At 41.6% G+C, this 22,624-nt stretch overlaps 1 protein-coding gene across 6 annotated transcripts; it reads right to left on the bottom strand.

Moving 5' to 3' along the window:
* Nucleotides 1–202: 202 nt before the first annotated feature.
* cspg5b (chondroitin sulfate proteoglycan 5b) lies at nt 203–21,166 on the bottom strand. Of its 6 annotated transcripts, none has more exons than XM_027014931.2 (9): nt 20,720–21,166; nt 20,340–20,390; nt 12,530–13,412; nt 9,680–9,868; nt 7,631–7,703; nt 6,728–6,784; nt 6,313–6,417; nt 4,396–4,521; nt 203–1,010 (listed from the first exon to the last, which is right to left on the bottom strand). In XM_027014931.2, the coding sequence occupies exons 1-9, from the start codon at nt 20,814–20,816 to the stop codon at nt 729–731; spliced, it is 1,863 nt and encodes a 620-aa protein (XP_026870732.2). In that variant the 5' UTR covers nt 20,817–21,166; the 3' UTR covers nt 203–728. The 6 variants fall into 6 exon arrangements, with proteins under 6 accessions (XP_026870732.2, XP_026870731.2, XP_026870733.2 ...); XM_027014930.2 differs by having other exon boundaries at nt 7,631–7,706; XM_027014932.2 differs by lacking the exon at nt 6,313–6,417 and having other exon boundaries at nt 7,631–7,706; nt 20,720–21,165.
* Between the last annotated feature and the right edge of the window lie 1,458 nt (nt 21,167–22,624).

Here is a 22,624-nt window from a genome sequence, read left to right on the forward strand (position 1 = left end):
TCCAGTGCATTCTGCAGTTTAGGTGAGCTGTGTTTACACAGGACCTTCCAGCCTTGATCAGATGTTGGTGGATTGTACAAATCTAAAATCTAAACAAATCTGGGGTATATCTTTGGCTTTGGCTTTTTTTTTTAAATATACATTTTATAGCAGGAAATTAGTAAGGTATTTCATGATTATTTTGACCATAGAACCAGTCTCATTAAGGAATAACAAAATCCTAATATCCTTTATTCTATATGAAAAATATTAATTTGAGATTAAAAACATGAAAAAGCACATTAAGTAATTAATTAATTAGTGGTCCAAAATAATAAGTGATCTATACACATTACCCTGAATATTTACAGACTGTTTCATTTGTGCGTTTGTACAATTATTTGTGGCATAACTGAGATACTGAGATCGCGGCATAAAAATCAAGTTTGTAGGGAGTAATGATGGTGATGTCACTGGAGTAAGCATATCTGTGTCTTTGTCCTGTTTGCAGGTGAAGTCACATGTTTGTTCCACTCATGGCCTATTCATATGCAGAGGGAATGTACACATGAATGCTTCAGAATTTTATGTTCTTACAAAAGCGTTTTATGTTAACTGTTCACTTGCTGCTATTTCTCTCGTATGTGTCTGGTTAGGGTTAGATGGGGCTGGATGCTGGACAGGACATTCTTGCATCTCCATAGGCTCCAGTGGTATCATCAGGCACACTACTGAAATTTCTCAACCCGCTATGGTGTGCTGGGCTTCTCCAGGTGAGGGCTGGCTGTACTTAGGTGCAGGTGTGGGAGGGAGCGAGTGCTGACGGGGCTGTACCCAGGCTCGGAGCCTCTTCTGGGGTAGACCTGCGAGAGGGGCCTTCCTTGTCCAGATCTTCCTGGTGGTCGGTGGAGCACAGGAGACTTTTGGGGTATCTTACAGAGGGAAACATTGGGGTGATGCTGAGGGCTGGACTCAGGGTGCATCTCCACTTCTTTAGGGAGGAGAAGCTCCAGATCAATGGTCGCAACACCCTGAACACATTGGCACAAACACACAGAGAGACACAAGCACAAAACGCACCAGACACATGGTATACACATATGACTCAAACCATACAAACCATAGAAAATGATGAGAACGTTATATATGTATGCAGATTTATGCACAGAGGAAAAATATAAACAAATAAAGCATAAAATCTTATGGACAAAATACATATACTATGTTAAAAAGGCAATATTGTAATATAGTGAAAAATGTTTTAAAGCACTTTTATTAGCATTTCCTGAACTATCAGTAATATTACATAAGGGTGGACTAGGGGTGGGTGAAAAATTTTCATACTAGTCACATTTACTATTGGAGGTATATTTCAGTGTTTTTCAACCTAATCTATCTATAGCATTTATAACACATTATATGGACAAAAATATTGGGATATACCTCATAATCATTGAATTTAGGTGTTTCATTCAGTCCCGTTGCCACAGGTGTATAAAATAAATCACCTAGCCATGCAGTCTGTCTTTACAAACATTTCTGAAAGAATGGATCATTCTAAAGAGCTCATTGAATCTGAGCATGATACTGTAATTGGATACCACCGCTGCAACAAGATGGTTCAAGAAATTTCTTCCCTCCTAGATATTCCATGGTTAACTTTGAGTGGTATTATTGAAAAGTAAAAGCATTCAGTAGTCACAGCAACTCAGCCACAATGTGGCAGATCGTAAAAGTTGCCAATGCTCTACTCACTCAATAATTGCAGTTCCAAATCTCCTCTGGCATTAACATCAGCATAAAAACTACTCACAGGGTGCTTCATGGCATAGGTTTCCATGACCGAGCAGCTGCATACAAGCCTTATATCACTAAGCACAATGCCAAGCATTGGATGGAGTGGTGTAAAGCACACCGCCACTAGACTCTGGAGCAGTGGAAATGTATTCTGTGGAGTGACAAATCACGCTTCTCTCTTTGGCAGTCTGATGGACAAGTCTGGGTTTGATGAATGCCTGAAGAATGTTACCTACCTGACTGTATTGTGCCAATTGTTAAGTTTGGTAGAGAAGGCATGGGGTTGTTTTTCAGGGGTTGGCCTCAATTGTTTCCAATGAAGGGAAATGTTAATGCTTCAGCATACCAAGAAATTTTGGACAACTGTAAAAGTCAGTGAGTTTTGTGTTCTTTTCTAATTCCAGAAAAATGAACCAAAATTATTGTCATTGGTAATCAACCATTCACTATAGATGTTTGGTTAAAAAATGAAGAAGTATTCCTTTAACCTCACTGAGAAGAGGACCCATAGTTGAGTTAATACTGCTCTAGTTAATGCTGCTCTATTTGAATTAAGCACTAGCTCCTGCTGGAATGGTAAGAGCTTGCACTATTTTGGGCAATTCTGACCTGAATGTTTTGCTTTTAATATGCACCAAGCTGATTTCTATTTGCTGCTGGTGTTTGTGTAATAACTTAGATGTCATAATAGCTTAAGACGATACACCTGTAGAGTCCAGTTGTAGCAGGTAAAGGATCATGGGTTATGTTCAGAGGTTATGGATCAATGGAGTGATGTGCATATACAAATTTGGGTACATAACATGGCCCATAGTGTTTTCTGTTCTCCGGTTGTTGTAACCATTCAGAGCTGACGTGTACTATGGCAAATTTAAGAATGTGATTTACTTGATTTTGAATCTGAATCTAACTGAATTGAATCCAACTTCAAATTCAAAGATTATCAAATGAAGTAAAATAAGATAAAAGATGTGGTTGGAATGATCACCTGTAGATAGTGTGGCCCTCCATGGACTCAGATAAATAGCATGAAGGTAGAGTTAATACCAGCTTAGAGTGTATCAAGAGTGGCCATGAAAACTGTCGAGTGTTTCATTTATAGCAGCTGACAGCAAATTTGGCTATCAAATTCAAATCTGGTTTAGGTAGAAAGCTTGTTCCAAATCATATTTACTGAATTAAAAATGTTGGCAGAAATAAGTCTATCTGCAAACTGTCAGTTGTGCACCATGTGCATGTAATCGTACATGCACATCCTCACTGACGTTCAGTAATAATTTTTTTTGTGTGCAGTATTTAAATTCCAAATAATCTGCCAATCACCTTGTATTTGAATCCAAATTTTTCACTATCATGTTAAATCTGTGCTCTCAAAGTTCAGCTTTGTACCCAAAGCTGTTGCAGTGCAAAAGGAGTCTCTCTGGCAGTGGGAAAATGATCTAGTAAAAATGACCTAGCATTTTTACAACAGTGGGCAGTGGATTCAGGACAGTTAGCAGCAGCTCGGGAATGTGTAAGCCATGCACAGGAGATAAGCATGACACTTCAGGAGAGAGAAGTAGACAGAAGGAGAGAACGGCACGTAAGGAGAAGTGCAGGAACACACTGGGACTAGCTCGGTACTGTCAAAATTATTTATTCCAGCAAGCTCTGCTTTCATCACCCTTCATTGTCTATATTTTAAAAAAATGGTACAAAAAATCTCAAATACGTCAAACAAAATAGGAATCACATCAATGAAAAACAACACAGTGTTCTTACTAGTCGATAATACTGTATAGCAATATCAACCCATGGAGTATATGAATATATATTTACACATAGGCCTACTCACTGTTTTATTCAAAAGAACATCAAAGCTGCTGAGTTGTGCTGTTAGATATACATTTATGTTTCTTTGATATTTCCCCCATAAATATTTTTTTTGTTTGTGTCCTACAATAGAACACCAATGCATGCTGAACAGGAATAAGGCAAGACAGTATGGTGTTTGAGGGTGAGTAGCTCTGAGTGGCTGGAATCTGGAGGTGTTTGGTGGTGAGTAACTCTCGGTGGCTGGAGGTGTTTGGGGGTGAGTAGCTCTCAGTGGCTGGAGGTTTTTAAGAGTAAGTTGCTCTCAGTGGCTAGAGTCTGGAGGTGTTTAAGGGTGAGTAGTTCTCAGTGGCTGAGGCTGGAGGTGTTTGGGGGTGAGTAGAGAGACTAACTTGTGGGTGTGAGAGGCTGTGTGATTTAGCATAACACAGTGCGACACTGCAATAACATAGCATGATGCAGCATGACAGAGCATGACAGTGGCAGCAAGCAAGGAGGAAAAGGACAGTGGCAGCACTGATGTGCCTCTGGCACGCGCGTCCAGTTACACAGGCATTCACTGTGCCAGCAGAAAACTCCGCTGCATAGGCTACACGCTAGCTGATCACATGGCATGAAAGCATCAGAAGCAGGTTGGGTCTAGCAGCAGAGATGCAGTGCATGCTTAGAACCTTGGCTTGCTTGGTTTGTACTGCAGTATTATCAGGGCTTGTACAGTGGTGTGAAGGGGGCTAGCGGCTTGCCATTACAGCTCCAGCCTGTGGCCGGAGGGCAGTACTACATAATGTTATTCTGCAGCGACTTTACCTCCTCGGCATCCTCGCAGCTGGCCTTGCTGTCCTCATCTTTGGGTGTCAGTGAGTTCTGGATGTTCAGAGCTTCGTCCTCCTTAGTGGGTGTCTGGACTGGTTCCTCCTGTTTGCCAGTGTCATCCTGTGAGGAGTCCCCCGCCCCCCGACACACACACACACACACACACACACACACACACACACACACACACACACATGCAAACTGAAATGCACATAGGGCTCAATATACACCCACTCCCCACACTCCCCATTATAATGCATTATAACTCATAAAATAATTGCTCAAACACAATCTTCCAGCATAATGCTATAAATATATACAGTTACCCTACAACAGTACCTGACCAACATTCAAAAAAAGCCCCGGTGACACAATTGAGACAAAGTTAAAGAATCCAAAAGAAATCAGTATACAGTCTCGCAGGTGCAGTTTTCTGTTTCTGTCACATGTGCTCCACACAGGCTGCAGGCATATGAGGACATGAGAGAAATGTTTATTTAATAAATCAACTTTAGAGACATTGTCACCTGCCTTGAGAGCATGAAAGGAGATGATGACGTTAACTCTCTGGCACTATTGGAAAAGCCTTTGGATTCAGTGCAATACTGATCCCAGGCCAGAACTTACAGAAGCCTAAACACTGGCTTACTAAACAGCACAATATGCTGCTTCTATTTGTGGCTGGTGGATCCATGAGCAAGGCCCTGAGCTGCTCAAATTGTTTTCAGTCATATCTGTAAGTCAAATGCCATAAAATGGCAAACCTAAACACTATGGCATTGCTAATAGTGCAGGACAGAAGCAGTACTTCATGTGATGAACCCTGGTCACTAAATTATATGGATCAGTATGCAGCAGGCAGCACTGCTGTCATGGTGATGTATTAGCTTTGCTCACAGCAGGAAATGCATTATCCCATTTGAAGCTACTGTGTGCATGGGCTGATTAGTAACGTGCCAGCTGTGGAATTCCTGCACAAATCCACAAAGAAGGCAAGAGTACAGAGGATGAGGAGAAACAACTTTAAACTGACAGAGTAGCTCAGTCATTTATGGAAGAACAGAAAGATATGAAATAAACTATGTTTATAATTCCTGTCATACCCTTCCAGAGGGTACTAATATGTTTGTTTGGGACTTCTTCCAAAAGCTTGGGAGTTTGGGGGTGTGTTGCAGTATTTTCACTCTTCCTAGGACTGTGCTCTTCTAGACTGAGACTGATGTTGTCATGGGCTCTACTGGAGTCTCTCCTCCAGCTTAGGGGTCACAGCCCCATGTGCCCCTATCACCACTGTGACGAAGTTCTGCATTCTCTCTATTGCTTCTTTCAGTCCCTGGTATTTTTCCAAATTTTCATATACCTTCCTTTGGATGTTTCCATCACATGAGTCCTGGGCCACATCTATTACCACAGCTGTTTTTTACTATCATGATGTGTGGTTGGTTTGCCACTACTTGTTTATGTGTCTGTATCTAGAGGTTCTTAGCCTAGTTGTTCTCCACTACTATAATTTGTAATTTCTCCCATTTGTACTTGGGGGTGTCCAGCTCATATGACGATCATATGTTCCTGTTTAGGATCCAAACAACTTGATTGTGTCTTAGTGTATGCTTTCCCTGCAAGTAACTTGCATCCTGCTCCTAGGTACTGTATTGTCTCAGATACTCCTTTGCAGTCTTCTCTGGTGTCAGCCCTTATTCGATCAATCTAGTGCTTAATGCTTGATCTTGTGCTGCCGTGATAGGACTGTCAGCCACCAACCACTATATGTCAGTAGTCATTCTATGTCTGTTTCCAAGGTAACCACATCCCCCATCTGACTGAGGCACTCCCTCATCAGCTCATCCTTGGGAGGCATTGCTTGGACATATTCATGGATGTTTTGGGTCTCACGTTGGACGTGGGTCTTACAGCCTTTTGGTGTTGGTTGATGGTTGAAGTGCTCTTTGCCTTGTGACGAGTTCTCTGGTCTTGATGTTGGCAGCTTCCTGTTCGTCTCTTGAAAAAACAAGTATCCTTGAATGGAAGGAGTGAAAGCAAGGCTAAGGCGCAGTGGACAGAGCAAGAAGAGCATCTTTTATTATGCTAGGTTGTTAAAGATGAAAATTTCATGGATTACAGTCCAGAAGACTGAACATCAGCTAGGAGGAGGAGCAGAGGTCTGAGCCAAGATGGTGGCCTTGGAGTAGGAGAGATGCAGGACAAAGAGCCATGACTGGGTGTTGGTGCGGAAGCACAGAGTGTCAAGAAGCATGACAACCAGCCATGTTTCAGGGTTAGTGAGGTGCAGCAGAGAGCCGAGGGCCCGAATAGCTCGTCATCTTACCTCACCGCTCAGCTCTTCTTTGGATTTACACTCCCAAGTGTACTGGCTCATGGTTTTCTATGAGGCAGGGTGGGAGAGTCCGTCATACCATCAAAACCACACATAAGCTCTTCAGTACCATAGAAGGCATCATAAGTTTACAGGTCTTCCTAACTCTACCTCTGAAGAATATTAACTTACAATCTTGATATCTGATAACAGAGAGAGAACGGCATAACACACACTCGGGACCAAACTCTGGATAGACTCTAAATAGACTCCTCTGAATTGGTGTGACCTGTCAACAATGTTACTTCTGATTATGTTACACTTTCACCTCAGTGGTTACACAGGTCTTCCTGTGGGACCCTTATACCCTCCCCTTCATTCCCATTGTTATGTGTTGTTGTATAAACAAGGTGAAAGAAATACAAACATCAAAGGCAGGGTATCATTCAGGCTGCAGTTCCTCATATGGCCACCCAGAACACGGGGGTGCCAGTGAGGTGTCTGTGATACACAACAGAGCCAATAAAACAAGGAAGAGAAAATGGAAGGGTAAAGAGGATGCAGGCCATCTCTTATTACCCCAATGTTCAGAGCAAGGCATCTCTAACTATCCCACTTTTCTTTCAGGAGATAGATAGATAGGGACAGAGAGAGACCACAAACTCCCATGCACAGCCATATGGTGGCAAGTGGAAAATTCAGGTTTTACAGATTATGCAGGCTAATGAGAAGGGCACCCTGCATACAGAGACAGAGTGAAAGCTGAGCAAGTAGAACTACCACTTGCACCAATATACTGAAGGACAAGAGAGGGAAAGCGAGGAGAGGAAAAGTTACCTGACAGATAATGTTATCATAGTAAGCCAAGGTGTGGGCAGGGGAGGAGTTAGGCAGAGAGTCACATGGTTTCCTTACGTTTGCCTGTGAGCCATCAGCAGCGGTGGACAGAGAGAAGGTGTCAATGTGCTGCTCCGACTGGGGCCTGCTTCTGCTGACAGAGGAACAGACACACACACACACACACACACACACACACACACACACTCAAAAACAGGAATATTGTGAGCTCCTCTTCTGTGTTTTATTCTTGACTGCCGCACTCCTCTACTCGCTCCACTCTCTATAACATGCTTTGTTCTCAATGAGACAAACCCCCCACCCCCCAAAAAAACCAAAAAAACACATGAACACATGTAGAACTATAAAGAAAGGAGGTCAACTGGGTGCTGTATTCAAAGAGAAATTACAGTGCAAACAGATTTCACTTGATTTCTTTCTTTCTTTTGAATTCCAGTTTTATAACAAAGGGTGCTCTTTGAATCCCATTTTTAATAATTCACAGATCTCCAAAATACTTTGCAAAGTACACTGATAATTTCACTGAAACACTGTCAGTTATTTCAATCAATTAAGCCCGAATCATCATAAATACTGATCCATGTAGACAATACCAAAGAAAATAATGCCAAACAACTTTCTGCTTTTGGTCTTTTGCTGCATGTTAGAGAACCTATACACTCAGATACACACTCTGGATTTGGTCATTATGAATGGTCTTGCCATTTGTAACATTACTGTTAATGGTTTATCACTCTGACCATTTTTGTGTTTTCTCTAGCTCTCCAGCTCTGCTTTTGTTCAATAAAGATACATATACAAGAGTACTTGTGATCAGTTCATGAATCCTACAACTATGATATCATCCATAAGTGCAGATTCAGTGGACATTGTACTGGATCATTTCAATCTAAAAGGTTTGAATGTTATGAATGCTAAGAAGACTTTAAAGACTACGAAGACTTTGGTCAACACCACTGCTGAAACACCATGACAGTAAGAGCCCTAAAAAGAGAGCCAAGCTGTACATGGAGAAAGAAAAAACAAACTTCTGTTCTAAGAGAGCTAGAAACAAAGCTTTTCTACTAACTTTAAGTAGGGCTAGACAGTCTCATCTATCTAAGATCATTAACAGGACACCAATACCCACACCCTGTCATGTTATCAATTTGCAAGTTTTCTAATGATAAAATTAGGAACATTAGACTTACCACCAATATATCACATTCAAATAATGAGACAATACTATCTATATGTAGATAGCATTTTATTATATATATATATATATATATATATATATATATGTGTGTGTGTGTGTGTGTGTGTGTGTGTGGTGTGTGTGTGTGTGTGTGTGTGTATGTGTGTGTGTGTGTGTGTGTGTGTGTGTGTGTGTGTGTGTGTGTGTGTGTGGTGTATTACAGCTGCAGCCAAATACCAACAAAGACTGATATAGAGAAATCCTACCAATAGCAGGAAAGGGCTGGATTGAAAGACAGCATGGAGGCACTAATCATGGCAGCACAGGAACAAGCTCTGAATACAAGCTCAATAGAGGCTGGGATCTACCACACCAGGCAGTACTCCAGACTCACACTGTGACAATCTAGTACATAGCAATGGCATGCAAGATGCTAGCACGCAGAGTGTGCATGGACTGCCATAACCGGCATTGTATACAGAAACATCTGTGCTAAGTATGGGCTGGACGTTCCAAGGTCAAAGTGGGATACAACCCAGAAGGTGGTGGAGAATGACCATGCTAAGATCCTGTAGGATTTTCAGATACAGACAGACAAAATGGTAATGGATAAACAACCAGACATAGTGATGGATAAAAAAGAAAGCTGTACTGATACATGTATCAATCCCAATAACATCAGGAACAAGACAAAAAGTTCAAGAAATACCAAGGGCTGAGAGAAGAGCTAGAAAAGATGTGGAAGGAGAAGACAAAAATGGTTCCAGGAGTAATTGGAGCACTAGGGACTGTGACCCCCTTACTGGGAGAATGGCTCCAGCAGATCCCAGGAACAACATCTGAGATCTCCATCCAGAAGAGTGCATATCCTGGGAACAGCTAGAATACTATGCATGAGTGGAGGGGTGTGTGTATACACATTTACAAACCTCCGTTTGCGAAGTCGTCTGTTTTCCATCTTTAGTAGATGGAGCCTCTTGGAGAAGAACACGATTACCATAAAGAGGAGAAGCACCGTGGCCGACACCCCTCCCACAACAAAGCACATCACTTGGAAGTCAGTAATGACAGACTCACACCTGGTTCCTTTGCTCCAGGTGTAGTTCTGCAGGTTACAACTGCAGAGGCAAGAGAGAAAGAGGGAAAGAGAGTGATAGAAGGTATAGACAGAGGAACCAGAAAAGGAGAGAGGGAGATGGAAGAAGAGTGTGAGAGAGAGAAAGTTAGAGAGAATGAAAGTCACACAAGATTAATTATCACAGTCTACTTCCCTGATAGGACAACTAGTACTATTCCATTTCCCAGCAAATGTGTGCATGTGTGTGTGTGTGTGGTTGCCCCTGAGCATGTGTGAGTTTTTGCCAAGACTGAGAACAAAGGCAAATCATTCCAGTGCATGTGCACACACACACACACACACACACACACACACACACACACACACACACACACACACACACACACACACACACACACGCTTTATTGTTATTGCAGAGCCTGTTTCTGCACTTTTTGGAATACAGCTGCAGAAATGGTGCTTCTGTCCTGTGGACGGCACAGTAGATGGGCTACTGTAAATAGGAGTGTCATGGCTTGAAAGGTTCAGGCATGATAATAATAACCATCCTTATAGTTAATATGATTCACTATTATATGTTCACAAAAATGGAGAAGGGCTCCAGAGAAGAGTGTGATTCATCACTCACTTTGGAAATACTTTACTAGCTCTGCAGGACAGGAACAAGAACAAGACGCAAAGTGTTTCTTCATAATAATTATTTCTTACTTCAGTATTTTTATTTCCACCGAATAATTGCAACACCTTTAGAACAGCCTAGCATGGAAAGCAGCAAGGGAATGAATGAATAAAAAACATAAGTTTGAAATAAACAGTAACACAATCTAGTGCATAGCCCAGATCCCTGTGTGTATTGAGGGTCAGTGGATTATTTTTATGTGGAGTGCTGAATAAATATTGTTTTAAAATGTTCTAAACATTTAGATACCCTAATTAGCAGTGCCTTTTTCTTCAAAGAAGTCTCTTGTATGCTGCCTACAATATTTTCTTCCCCGTATTCTGTATTTCTAAATGTTTTGCTGTTTTTCTTTATGATACTGTATGTTTCTTTATGATACAGTGTATTTATGATGAATTACAGGATATAGAAAATTATTTTTATGCATGTATAGAACTTTGAGTGCATTAAAATAATGAGTTACTAATGTACTGTCCTCATCCTGTGATATCCTTCAGATTAGGATTAAAGATACAGGCTGTTAGGCTGAGACTTGCAGTAGTCAATCTGGAAGAGTCAGGGGTTGATGAAAATATAAAAAATATAAAAAAGTAAAATCTGAGTTTGATAATAAAAAAAAAGACACAAAAACAAGAAAGTGTTCTCGAGGGTGTGGAGGAGTGTCTGAGCAGGTTGTGGAAGTGTGTCTGCACAGGGTACCGGGGTGTGTCTGCGTGGGGTGTGGGGGCGTGTCTGACAACAGACGGCTACTCCAGTGCTGCCCTCTTTAATTCTTTCTGTAAAATGTCAACAAAAGCCTTCCTACATGAGACCAGCTACTGTGCAAAGGGTTTTAAGATTAACATCTGTTCTCTTCAGGAAAACCTTTTTTTCCCTCTTTTTTTTTTTGACCAGATGCACTAATTATTCTGTTACATCTGCTGTACTTGTTGTTGTTGGTGTCTCTTCAGCTGTCTGTGTACCTGCAGGTACTGAGTGGTGGCACCTGTTTAGGAGCATTTAGTAGACCGGGTCAAACCTCTCTATATGGGCTTTCCCTCTCTCTCTCTCTCGCTGCTGAACAAATCTTTTCCATTACCTGAAGAATCTACATTTTATTTAAATAAGCATCTTTAAAAATGTAACTTTACTGTCTGGAGTCTTTCATATTGTCAGGGATGTAACAATTCAATGATGATAATGTTTATAAGATGTAGAATAATTGTTAGTAATGTTTATACTTTCTCTATAGTCTAATTGTGATGCATCCCAGACATAGTTATTATTGGTTTGTGCTGCTTGACGTATAATACTTCACTGTTTTATAAGTGTACTGTGCTGCAAGGTTTGGGAGTTTTATCATACTCTTGCATAATCCTACTCTTCCAAAAATTAGGAAGTAACAGTCTTCTCTTCAGGCTCAGATTGGTTTGATCCAAATCCACGATCTTTCATGAATGAAGGATTGCGATCAGTATACCACTGTGTCCAGAATGTGTCTTTTTCTGTGTGTGTGTGTGTGTGGGGGGGGGGGGGGGTATTTGGGGAATGTTTATGAGAGCAGCACTGAACTTCTCAGTAAAGCCATTAATATCAAAAAGAAGACTGAATGCGGAAAACATACTCCAACATCTGAAAATTGCAGTCATCAAGCTAAAGTCCGTTTAGGTGCCAATGTTGCTAATAGACACTTTGGAAATATGATCTCATTTGAGTCATATGGTCTCATTTGACTGTGTTCCCATTTGTTGCTGAGAGTGACCCGGAGAGAGTGAAAGAAAATGAGAAACAGGGAAAGAAAGAGAGAGGAACAGAGAAAAGACAGCACAACTGGGAGTATGAGAACACTAGTACATCCACCACACCTCTCACTGTATATAATGATAATTTTGTATCCTATTAATGTCTACGGTTTCATTACCGATTTTGTTTCATCTAGGTTTTTATAATTTGTTGTCACTTTTTTATTTTATCACTATTTTCTTACTTATAACAGAGAGAGAGGGAGAGAGTAAGAGCGAGGGAGAGAATGATGCCTCTCACCTGCAGAAGGCTCCAGCCCCAGTTGTGTAACACTGCCCTCCATTGAAGCAATAACTGGAGGAGGAGTCACATGGTGACTGACAGGTACCGTTTCTGCGCATGAACCCAGGGAGACAAGCTGAGCCATCCTCTGCATCCACAGACCCCACAGGTCCAGCTGGATTGTAGCTGGACATGCCGTGCTCAGGAGCGAAGGGCTGGCGTTTGGAGGAGACATTTTCATCCTCCATGTAGACCGGAGTGGGCAGGGCCTCATCAGGGTAGACTTCAGTGATAGAGTAGTCAGGAGAGAGATAATCGTAAAAATCCGACGTCCAAGAAGTGGGGTCTCTACTCTGAAGCTCCTGTGGGTGAGGAGGAGGTGGAGTGTCGATTTGATGACCTTGGTCAGGCTTGTAGAACCCCACATTAATGACCTGGCCATCACCTGGACTACCGAGGACGTGCAGTGGGTGTTGAGTGGGCACGAGAGCACTTGGCTGAACTTGGTCGAGAGCCAGCACACTTCCATCAGCCTTTAGTATTTTACTCTGCCAGTGAGGGGCACTCTCCTCAGTGTCTTCCTCTTTGAAATCTAGCTGGGCTCTGCCCTGAGCTCGGGAGCCAGAGCGAGTGGGCAGGCCAGCCCCCATGCCTCCCACGGCCGTGGCTGGCAACTGTTCCACTTCACTGAGGTGAGCACTGAAGTCTGGGGTGCTGGCCGAGGTGCCATATTCACCTGGGATGCCGCTGCCTGGCTCCTCCACCTCACGCGGTTTACGCACAAGGACCTGGGCCCGGGGAATGCCCGTGGCTTCACCAGGAAGTGCAGACTTAAAAGCCACTCTTCTCAAAGCAGAGGTGGAAGAGTTTAACCAGGTGGCATTGAACAGCAGTGAACTGCCTACAAACAGAGAACAAAATCAAGTTAAAGGTAGCCATTTAACCATTATAAATAATAACTTAATAACAAATTGATAGTAAATGAACCTGTTCTTGTCTACATATCATCTAAACAGTAGTGTGCTCTGTTTATAACCCACATCTACACACAGTAATATATGTTTGCACTACAGGTGCCACACTGAAACTTAAAGGAGCAATAAGACATTTTCCTATAATTCTTTGTCAAATTATAAAAGCCATTATACTGACACATAGTGGCCTGGGTGTTTCAGAGATTCTTTACTAAGTCTATTTTAAACATGGATGCCTCCATGTGGGGGACCTGCTCTATCAAGAATAAACTGGTTCATTTGAGCAGTTTGATTGTTAAAAAAGTAAAAATAATAAACTTTCATAAATATTGTTTGCTACTTTTTGTGTTATGTGAAATCTAAGTGTATGTTAAATCTAACTTTTTTTATGCTAAACCTGTTTGTATGTGTGTGTGTGTTTGTGTGTGTGTGTGTGTGTGTGTACGTGTGCACATGTTTAAATGTGTATGCTTGTGTGTGCACATGTGTGTGTGTGTGTATTTTGACTAGGAAGAACAGTGGGACTAGTTTTGAGATAAATCCAGACAGGATGAGTGCACTAGGGTTAGGATTAGGGCACTAGCCTTCACTGATCTCATTATATTGCACATTCAGCAGTTCTGCAGCCCAAAAGAAGACAAAGACAAAGAGAACAAATATAAACACACACACACACACACACACACAATGTCCCATTCTTTGTCATATTCTCTTTATGATTTTCTCAAGTATATTAACACACATACATGCACATACATACAGGCTTTGCTATGTGCAACCTCCAGATTTCTTTTCAAATCAGATTGTGGCTGTGAGATTAGGAGCTCTGATTTACTAATGTACTCTCCTCATCCTGTGATATCCTTCAGATTAGGATTAAAGATACAGGCTGTTAGGCTGACACTTGCAGTAGTCAATCTGGAAGAGTCAGGGGTTGATGAAAATCCCTACAGACACACACAAAGACATACACACAAGTACCTCAGGGAATCCTTTGCTCACTCTGCAAAAGCATGATGACCTAAGAAATCTTTCTACAATGCTTTCTGCTCCATGTCCCCATGTTGGAAGTGTGGGACAGAATCACATCTCTGCTCTCTAACACTGTCCCACTTACAGGCAAACACACATACACAACAGTCCACACGTGCATTACCTGTGTGTATGTTAGTTTAACAAATGACTCGGACAGATGGATGGATGGATGGATGGATGGATCCTATACTCTGTTTGTTGGCCATGCTCTCACACCCTTTCTCCCTGTCAGTGTGGGACTGGCAGTGTGATACACAGTGGCCACAGGGTATTCATACTTGAATCTGGACTCACTGGGAATTGGATGTGCGAACCCCCCATCCCCCCATCACACACACACTCTCTCTCTCTCTCTCTTTCACACACACACACACACACACACACACACACACACACACACACACACACACACACACACACACACACACACACACACACATAGACACATGCACACAGATTCACAGCCCCTCTCTCTTGCTCTCTCTCTCTCTCTCTCTCACACACACACACACACACACACACACACACACACACACACAAACACACACACACACACATAGACGCATGCACACCCACGCACACAGATTCACAGCCCCTCTCTCTTGCTCTCTCTCTCTCTCTCTCTCTCTCTCTCTCTCACACACACACACACACACACACACACATACTGGTTGCTGAGGTGCAGTGTAAAGTGGCTGTGGAACAGAGCCTCCTCTGTCCCCCCTCTCATTTCAGTTCCTCTCATTCACTTGTGGGCTTCATCATTCCCACCATCTCACCCAAGATGGCCACACCAATGAGGATTAGCATTTGAACCACCTCCAACTGTTCAAACTGAAAATTCTTTATGGGTGATTTCTCACAATGTAACTACACTCTGACACATTAAATCCCATTTATACTTTTATTTGAATATTCTATATATGTCAAAGAATACCACAGTACAAAAAGTTAAGAAACAAAACCAGAGAGAGAGAAACACTGGAAGCCCAAAGAAGAGTGAATATGCAGTCAGTTCAGGAGGACCAGAAACAGAGTAACACTTTCTCTGCTCATGTACCAAATATATAAACCTCACACAAGATTTCTTACACTCTTTAAAAACCTACACTCCATCTTTTGATATGAAAATGCTAAGAAACAATGATATGCTGCAGCTAGGTTTAGGAGAGATAGTTGAATGTGCTAAAATATCAGCACATTTATAACTGGCATACTCTTAGAGAAAAAAAATCAAACCATCTTAAACTAATCCCATATATAAAGTGTGTGTGTGTTTGTGTCATCACATATAAATATTAAAGCAGATGAGGCTACAGGTGTCTATGTGAAGCTTTTTATTCTATATATATTTTTTATTCTATATTCTTTCCTTTTTTCTCCATAGTCTTATTTTTAATATTAATTAGTCTGTTAGCACTTTTGACAATTACAGTTCATGCAAACAAAGCTATTTGAATTCAAGAGAGAGATAGAGAGAGAGCAGACACCTATCTCACAGTTCTGTGCATGGTTGGGGGGGGTGGCTGTGTGAACGAGAGAATGAGAGAAAACACTGCACACTTAAACACTTCCCCTAACGGAGTGAAGGAGAGTGCACTACTCTGTCTCCACCTCCTTCTACTTCAGAGCCAAAGCCTGTGAGATTGTGTTCTATTTCCTGATTAGTAGGCATGTCAGAAAGCTGAATGAGACAAAAGGGAGATAAAGAGAGGAAGTAGAGAGAGGGAGGGAGGGAGGAAGGGAGAGAGACAGAGAGACAGACAGTCAGAGGGAGTTAGAAAGACAGTTGGACAGAGAGACAAAAATGCAGTCTAAGCCTTTTTCTCATGACCTCACCAATGAAGAATATGTGTGCATGTGTGAAGGTATACAGGAAAACTTGACCTTTAGACATTTTCATTGTAAGGTATCAGCATTCATCCCTGTATTCTACAGTATTCTAGTTCACTGGTATGTTTGATTATAACCTACTGTACTGTACTAGGATATATTCTATGAGTAAATGACAAAGCACTTTTGTAAGTGGCTCTGGATAAGCGCGTCTGTTAAATGCCATAAATGTAAATGTAAATGTAAGGGGTTTTAGGCTCAGTCACCCACTGCCTTCTTAAATGGATACCGTCCTGGCCTTTTTGTCATGTTATAAACCACAAATCATGAAAATAAATAAAGATGTTTCATATTGAAATTATGATCCCAGTTTTTAAAACATGTTTTTTTGCCAACGACAAGTTTCTCTAGTCATCTCTTCTTCTCCATCATATCATGTCTCTCTCACACACACTTGCTAATAACCAGGTCTGATGTATATTTTGCAAATAGAAGCTCCATGTAATGCACATCTAAGAGCAGGTGCAAGCAGGTCTCTCCAACCCTGTACTCTATCTATGCTCCTTCAGGGAGTTTACTACAAAAATCAGGGAGTTCAGTACACAAACCCACAAACACTATTCAGGAAATCCAATCATAAACAGTCTGGTTAGCTGTATCCAGTATGTCCAGTATGTATCCAATATGTATCCAATATAGGTACAGAACAGACCTCCACCTAAAGCTAGCACTCCAGTTGCACAACTGAAGAATACTTATCTAAACCACGGCATGAGAGCACCTTATAAGTTCAAAAACAGGAATACAGTTAAGTGCTTTTCTAGTCCATGTCTGACACTACAAACTTCTACTTTACTGCCACTACATAACTGACATCAAAATCACCAGCGGGTGTGCTTTGATATTAAGTCTTTAAAAATCCACAAACCCAACAGACATGGCATGTCATATATCCAAAAGCCATGTGGCATGTTAACACACCCAACAGACATGTGGCATATTATAAATAGAGAACTGAGAGTAGCAGGCAGGGGGTGCGCAGAGGGGTGGGCCCTGCCGCGTTGGCATCAGTGATAGTGCATGGCTACTTGGGTGTGCCAGGGTGAAGCCGGACGGACATATAGTGATGCCAGACCTGCTGAGAAACGAATGCCAACTTCCCAAATGTCTCTACCTAAATCCTCATCTGTGCTTTCCAAACACCTCTAACTAAACTCTCGACTGTGTTTCCCAAACACTTTTATCTGAGCCCTCATCTGTGCTTCCCAAGCGGTTCTGACTAAACCTTTGTCTGTGCTTCCCAGATGCTTCTAAACCCTCATCTGTGCTTCTTTAACACTTCTATCTAAACACTTCTATCTAAATGATGGATTCACCATCATTCTAACGTAGGCTTACTGCTGCAGAAGTGTGATGGATATGTGGACTGGGAATATACACTGCCTGTCAAACGTTTAGGAATACATTTCAAACATTCAGATGTTAATAAAAGCCCCTGTTTTCAGTGCTAATTTGCAACAACCTATTTTAACAAAAACAAAACACATACATAGGGTTCAGGAAAGAGAGTCCATCTGTAGAACTGATGAGGAGCTTGTCTGCACAGAGGCTAACAGGCTGCTGGTGGAATGTACCTGTCGGTGGCACCAAATAGCTGAAGGAAACAAGGGACAAGTGTGTGTGATTAGTGATTAGTGATTAGTGATTAGTGATCAGTAAATGGGTGACTGGGACCAGGGACGTGGTTCTGGAGTGTCATTAGTGGGTGTGTGTGTGTGACATTCTGGGTGGGTGCTGACGGAATGCGTGACAGTTCCTGAGTCTGAAATAAAATTTCCACTCATACGTGTAAATATGAGATCAAAATGAAAGTTCAAATTCAATAATTCCATTTACATTTGCCATTTGGCATACTAGGGTTAGGTTTATTACTGTTGAAATCTCATTTACACAGATATTTGGATTCTTTATGAGTAGCTTTATTTTAATTAAAATGTTTTTACCAAACTAGGTTAACATTTCATATGATTATGCAATAATCGTGTCAAAATTACAATTAAAATGTTATTCCCCAAATATGCATTTGCACTCAGTAACAATGTGTATAGAATTTAATGATCAAACACACCACCATGCTGAAACAGCAGCCAAATGCCAATGTAAAAGGGTAAAAAGCACCTCTCAGTTCTAATGCTAAACAGAACAGATGATTTTTCTGAACCATGGCAGCTAAAGAGCTCATTTGTGTAATCTGTAGAGTAGCAGATGAGGTGGAAGAGAGCACAAATGGGGACTCTACACTCACAGAACGGAGTGAAACTTTAACAGAATTCTCTGCCTTCTATTCATTAGCTAGCTACTGGTTAACATTTGCTAAAAATACATGTGTGCAGAAACGCAGTAGCTGGAGAGTGTGCGGTGATGCAGCGTGTGTGGTGCTGTAGTGAGTGCTGTGCAGTGTGTGCAGTGCAGTGTGTGCTGTGCAGTGTGTGCAGTTCTGTAGTGTGTGCTATGCAGTGTGTGCAGTGCTGTAGTGTGAACAGTGCTGCAATAGCTGGAGAGTGAAGTGATGCAGTGTGTGCAGAGCTGCAGTGTTTGCAGTGCTGCAGTGTGTCCAGTGCTGCAGTATGTTCAGAGGTGCAGTATGCCTCTAACAGGTCATACCACGGCAGCATGCTCATGCTGGCGATGCACCGTCAGCCCACACTGGGCGCTCCAGACGGCCGGGCCAGTCAGGGTGCTCTGATACTAATGCTCTTTGACAGCCTCCACTGTCAGGAGACCTCGGTGGCAGATGGCCTTCTGTACTACAGCCAGCACAGCTCTGGAGAGAAGACCTTGCCTTAAGATGGCAAGCAGAACTGTTCTAAGAACAGGTTCATGTTCCTGTTTACTGCAACTTTGGTTTCCAGAATTAACAGAAGTAATCTCTCTCTTTTTCTCTCTTTCTCTCCCCTTCCCCTGCCCCTCAGCAGGATACGACTGCATGGCCATCAAAGCAGTCCTGTCTTGGTGAGAAAAGTCACACCCACAGTGTCCCAGCATGGCTACACACAGAGACAGGATATTACATGACACCATGTCATACATGAGCACATAAGCATTTCATGCATGGTTTCACTGCTCACATGAGCATTATAATGAATAACCTTAGAATAAACAGTGGACCTGATATAGACGCATTTATTAGGAAGTTTATATGTTTGCAAAGTACAGTATGTCTTTACTCCCAGTGAAGGTAAGGAAAGATAGAAAGTGAGTTCCAGCATGTGGGCATGAAACTGTAACATTTCAAACGAACTCAGCATAAGTGTATTTCATAGACGTGCCATGCACATCTACTGAAGCCACAGGGTTTGGGCTGGTTAGTCACCAGGAAATAAAAAAGACTTTTTTATTTGTGGAACATTCAAACAACCATTAATCCTGCACCTGAAATTTCAAACTATTGCTGAGTAACTCAAATTCTAGTACTCATTGGTTGGTATTGTTTATTATTGCACTTATCATGGTCTGATATAGAGTTTATACTTATTTTTGCATTTCTTCTAGGTATCAGCACTAATTCCTGTATTTCATCAGAATTCTAGTTTAACAGTATCTTGAACTCTAAACTATTGTATTGCTAGGATACATTCTATGAGAATATGACAAAGAACTTTTGTTGCTCTGCATAAGAGCGTCTGCTAAATGCCAAAAATGTAAATGTAAGTAAAGAGATGAAAGAGCGTGTTTCTCTCTTCAAAAACTCCACTACAGAGGCTTTGCGCTTGAAAAAAAACAAAAGATGAGATGACCATATTCAAATGACTGAGCAGGTGCAGGGTGCTTGGCTCGTGTCCAAAGCAGACAGTCTGAGATTGAGCATCCTAAATGAATATCTAGATCACAACACGATCACAGGATAATAATAGCAGAAATGAATACGTTAACTGATAACTGTGTTAGCGTGACAATCAGTCAGCTAGTGCAGCAAACCCACTGACCTCCTTCGATGTCCCGTCGCGCAGCAACAGCGCTAAGGAATGATGATGTGTCTGGAGGATTTAAAAAGAAGAGAATAGTCTATGTTATGTAGATTATGGGGACTGGGCAGTTTCAAAGGCTACGAAAATATACTGAATAAGAAATTCCGTAGTATGTCGGCGTGCGTGGGGGGAGAGAAAGAACGAGGGTTAGGGAGAACAGAGAACGTGAGTTGTCCGCGCTTAGAAACTAGTGAACTTCATTAGAGTGTTGAAAGCGCGCTTACTTTAAGACGACGTAAAAAACACCCAGACAACGCTCTTGGTTATATTCTCTACTATTGCTCTTTAACAGATATTCATAAGGGTGTGGAGTGAATTCGTCTACAGACATTTCTTACCGTGAGTGAATAAAGGAGTCATGTGCAAAAGTAGAATGCTGAAACGCAAAGCTGTCTCCCAGCCGGATGAACCTAACGGTGTCCGCCTGTTCTTCATTCTTACGCAAAAACGGATTTCCAAAAACTTAAAAGTCAAATAACACAAAAATACCCACTCTGACAAAGTCACTGAAGCACCGTGACGAAAACGTCTTCAACTTATTTTAGGTTAGGCTCCTTCACCCTTCCACATTACAATTTCGAAACTAATAGCTTCTTTTTGTCTTTCCTTAGCAGACTTAGTCCCCTACTGCTCCATAATTTCACTTCCCACTCCTTATTACGGTCACAAAATTGCGCGGGAGCCCAGTCTTTGCGTTCGGTTTGAGCGCGCGACAGGATAGGTGACAGATACAATGAGGCGTCCCGTGCGCTACAGTCAGATTAGTGGGACGAGCTACGTACTGTCGGAGATCTTAATTCCACTGCGTGAGCACATTTCTTTGTGTGTGTGTGTGTGTGTGTGTGTGTGTGTGTGTGTGTGTGTGTGTGTGTGTGTGTGTGTGTGGTGTTCTGTGTAGATTTAGTTATTGTGTGACCGCTCGCACTATACCAGCCCAAGTCACCAATATCGTTGCTATAATTACCTAGTAATCCTGTAAATATGCAACATTTCGGAGAAGGTTGAGTAGATGTACGATTTGTGAAGCGTTCAGTTTTGTCTTAAATAGATTATTTAAAAAAGTTTTAAGTAGTAAAAGCAAACCGTGTTGAATGTTTTATTCAACACGAGTTGGGAAGGTTTTAAACCAAGGTCCTATTGGACTCCCTTCATTTTTACATTATGTATTTTTGGTCATTTCAATGAAACGTTATATGTACGTTTGTGAGCACGTGGGGGTTTGTTTTGGAAATCAGGGGTCTGGTTCCCCGCGCTCCCCAGGCAAAAAGAGAAGACGAAAGGCTAAAATGGGTCCATAATCAATCATAACTGACTTTAAGTACCACTCATGAAATTTAGGAGATTCAACACAAACGTATTTTGTATTAATATGTCTCCGTATAAGTCTTGTAGTCGGTGTTTTTTTCGAGTTGCAGACTGCAGACAAAAACAAACAAACAAACATGCAGGGTTGAGGAATAATCAAATCACAATAAATTCTGTCTTGAGTTAAACTTACTATGACCCTTACACTGATCAATGCATCATCAGTTTCCACATATACATCACTGTACATAAGTGTAGGCACACAGCAAATGAATATTGGATGACAACTGAAAAGTTAGCCTAATTCTGCATGCATAATAAACTGACAAACTAACAATTTGTTCAGGTTACTAGCATATTTAATTTAATGGTAGTCCATTGATCAGTGGCTTTCTAGAACTTATCTGCTCAGCAGCGAGGAAGAGATACACCTCTATCTTACACAGGCTTGGGGTGATAAACAGGTCTAAGAAAAAGTGGCTCTAAATCACTTCATGACAGAAGATGAGTTAGTCACCTAACATGGCTGTACACAGGGTTTAGGAATACAGATGTCCACAACATGAGCTTGACGAACCCTCCTCACTACAAGGTAGAAACACAGAAGAGGCTAAAATGATCATGAAATAACAATGTGAATGTTGACAAAGTTTAATTAAATTATTCAAGTATAGGGACACCACTGATATCTAATCAAGGCCAAATATGGGAGCAATAGGTCAGTTCTGTGCATGCTTGTTTTTGTTTGTGTGTGTGTGTGTGTGTGTTGATTATCCATGCCCTCTCATCATCTTATCATCTGATGATAGGGCAGTGTTTTGTCAGGGTTCAACCCCTGAAATGACATTCATTTTACATTTTTTAAAATTCCATACACCTTGGAAAGAAACACAAGGGTCTAGACCTCTGTGACCTTAGTGGTAGATGTGTCCATGGTC

This window comes from Electrophorus electricus, chromosome 8 (assembly GCF_013358815.1).
Source record: "Electrophorus electricus isolate fEleEle1 chromosome 8, fEleEle1.pri, whole genome shotgun sequence".
Classification (NCBI taxonomy): domain Eukaryota; kingdom Metazoa; phylum Chordata; class Actinopteri; order Gymnotiformes; family Gymnotidae; genus Electrophorus; species Electrophorus electricus.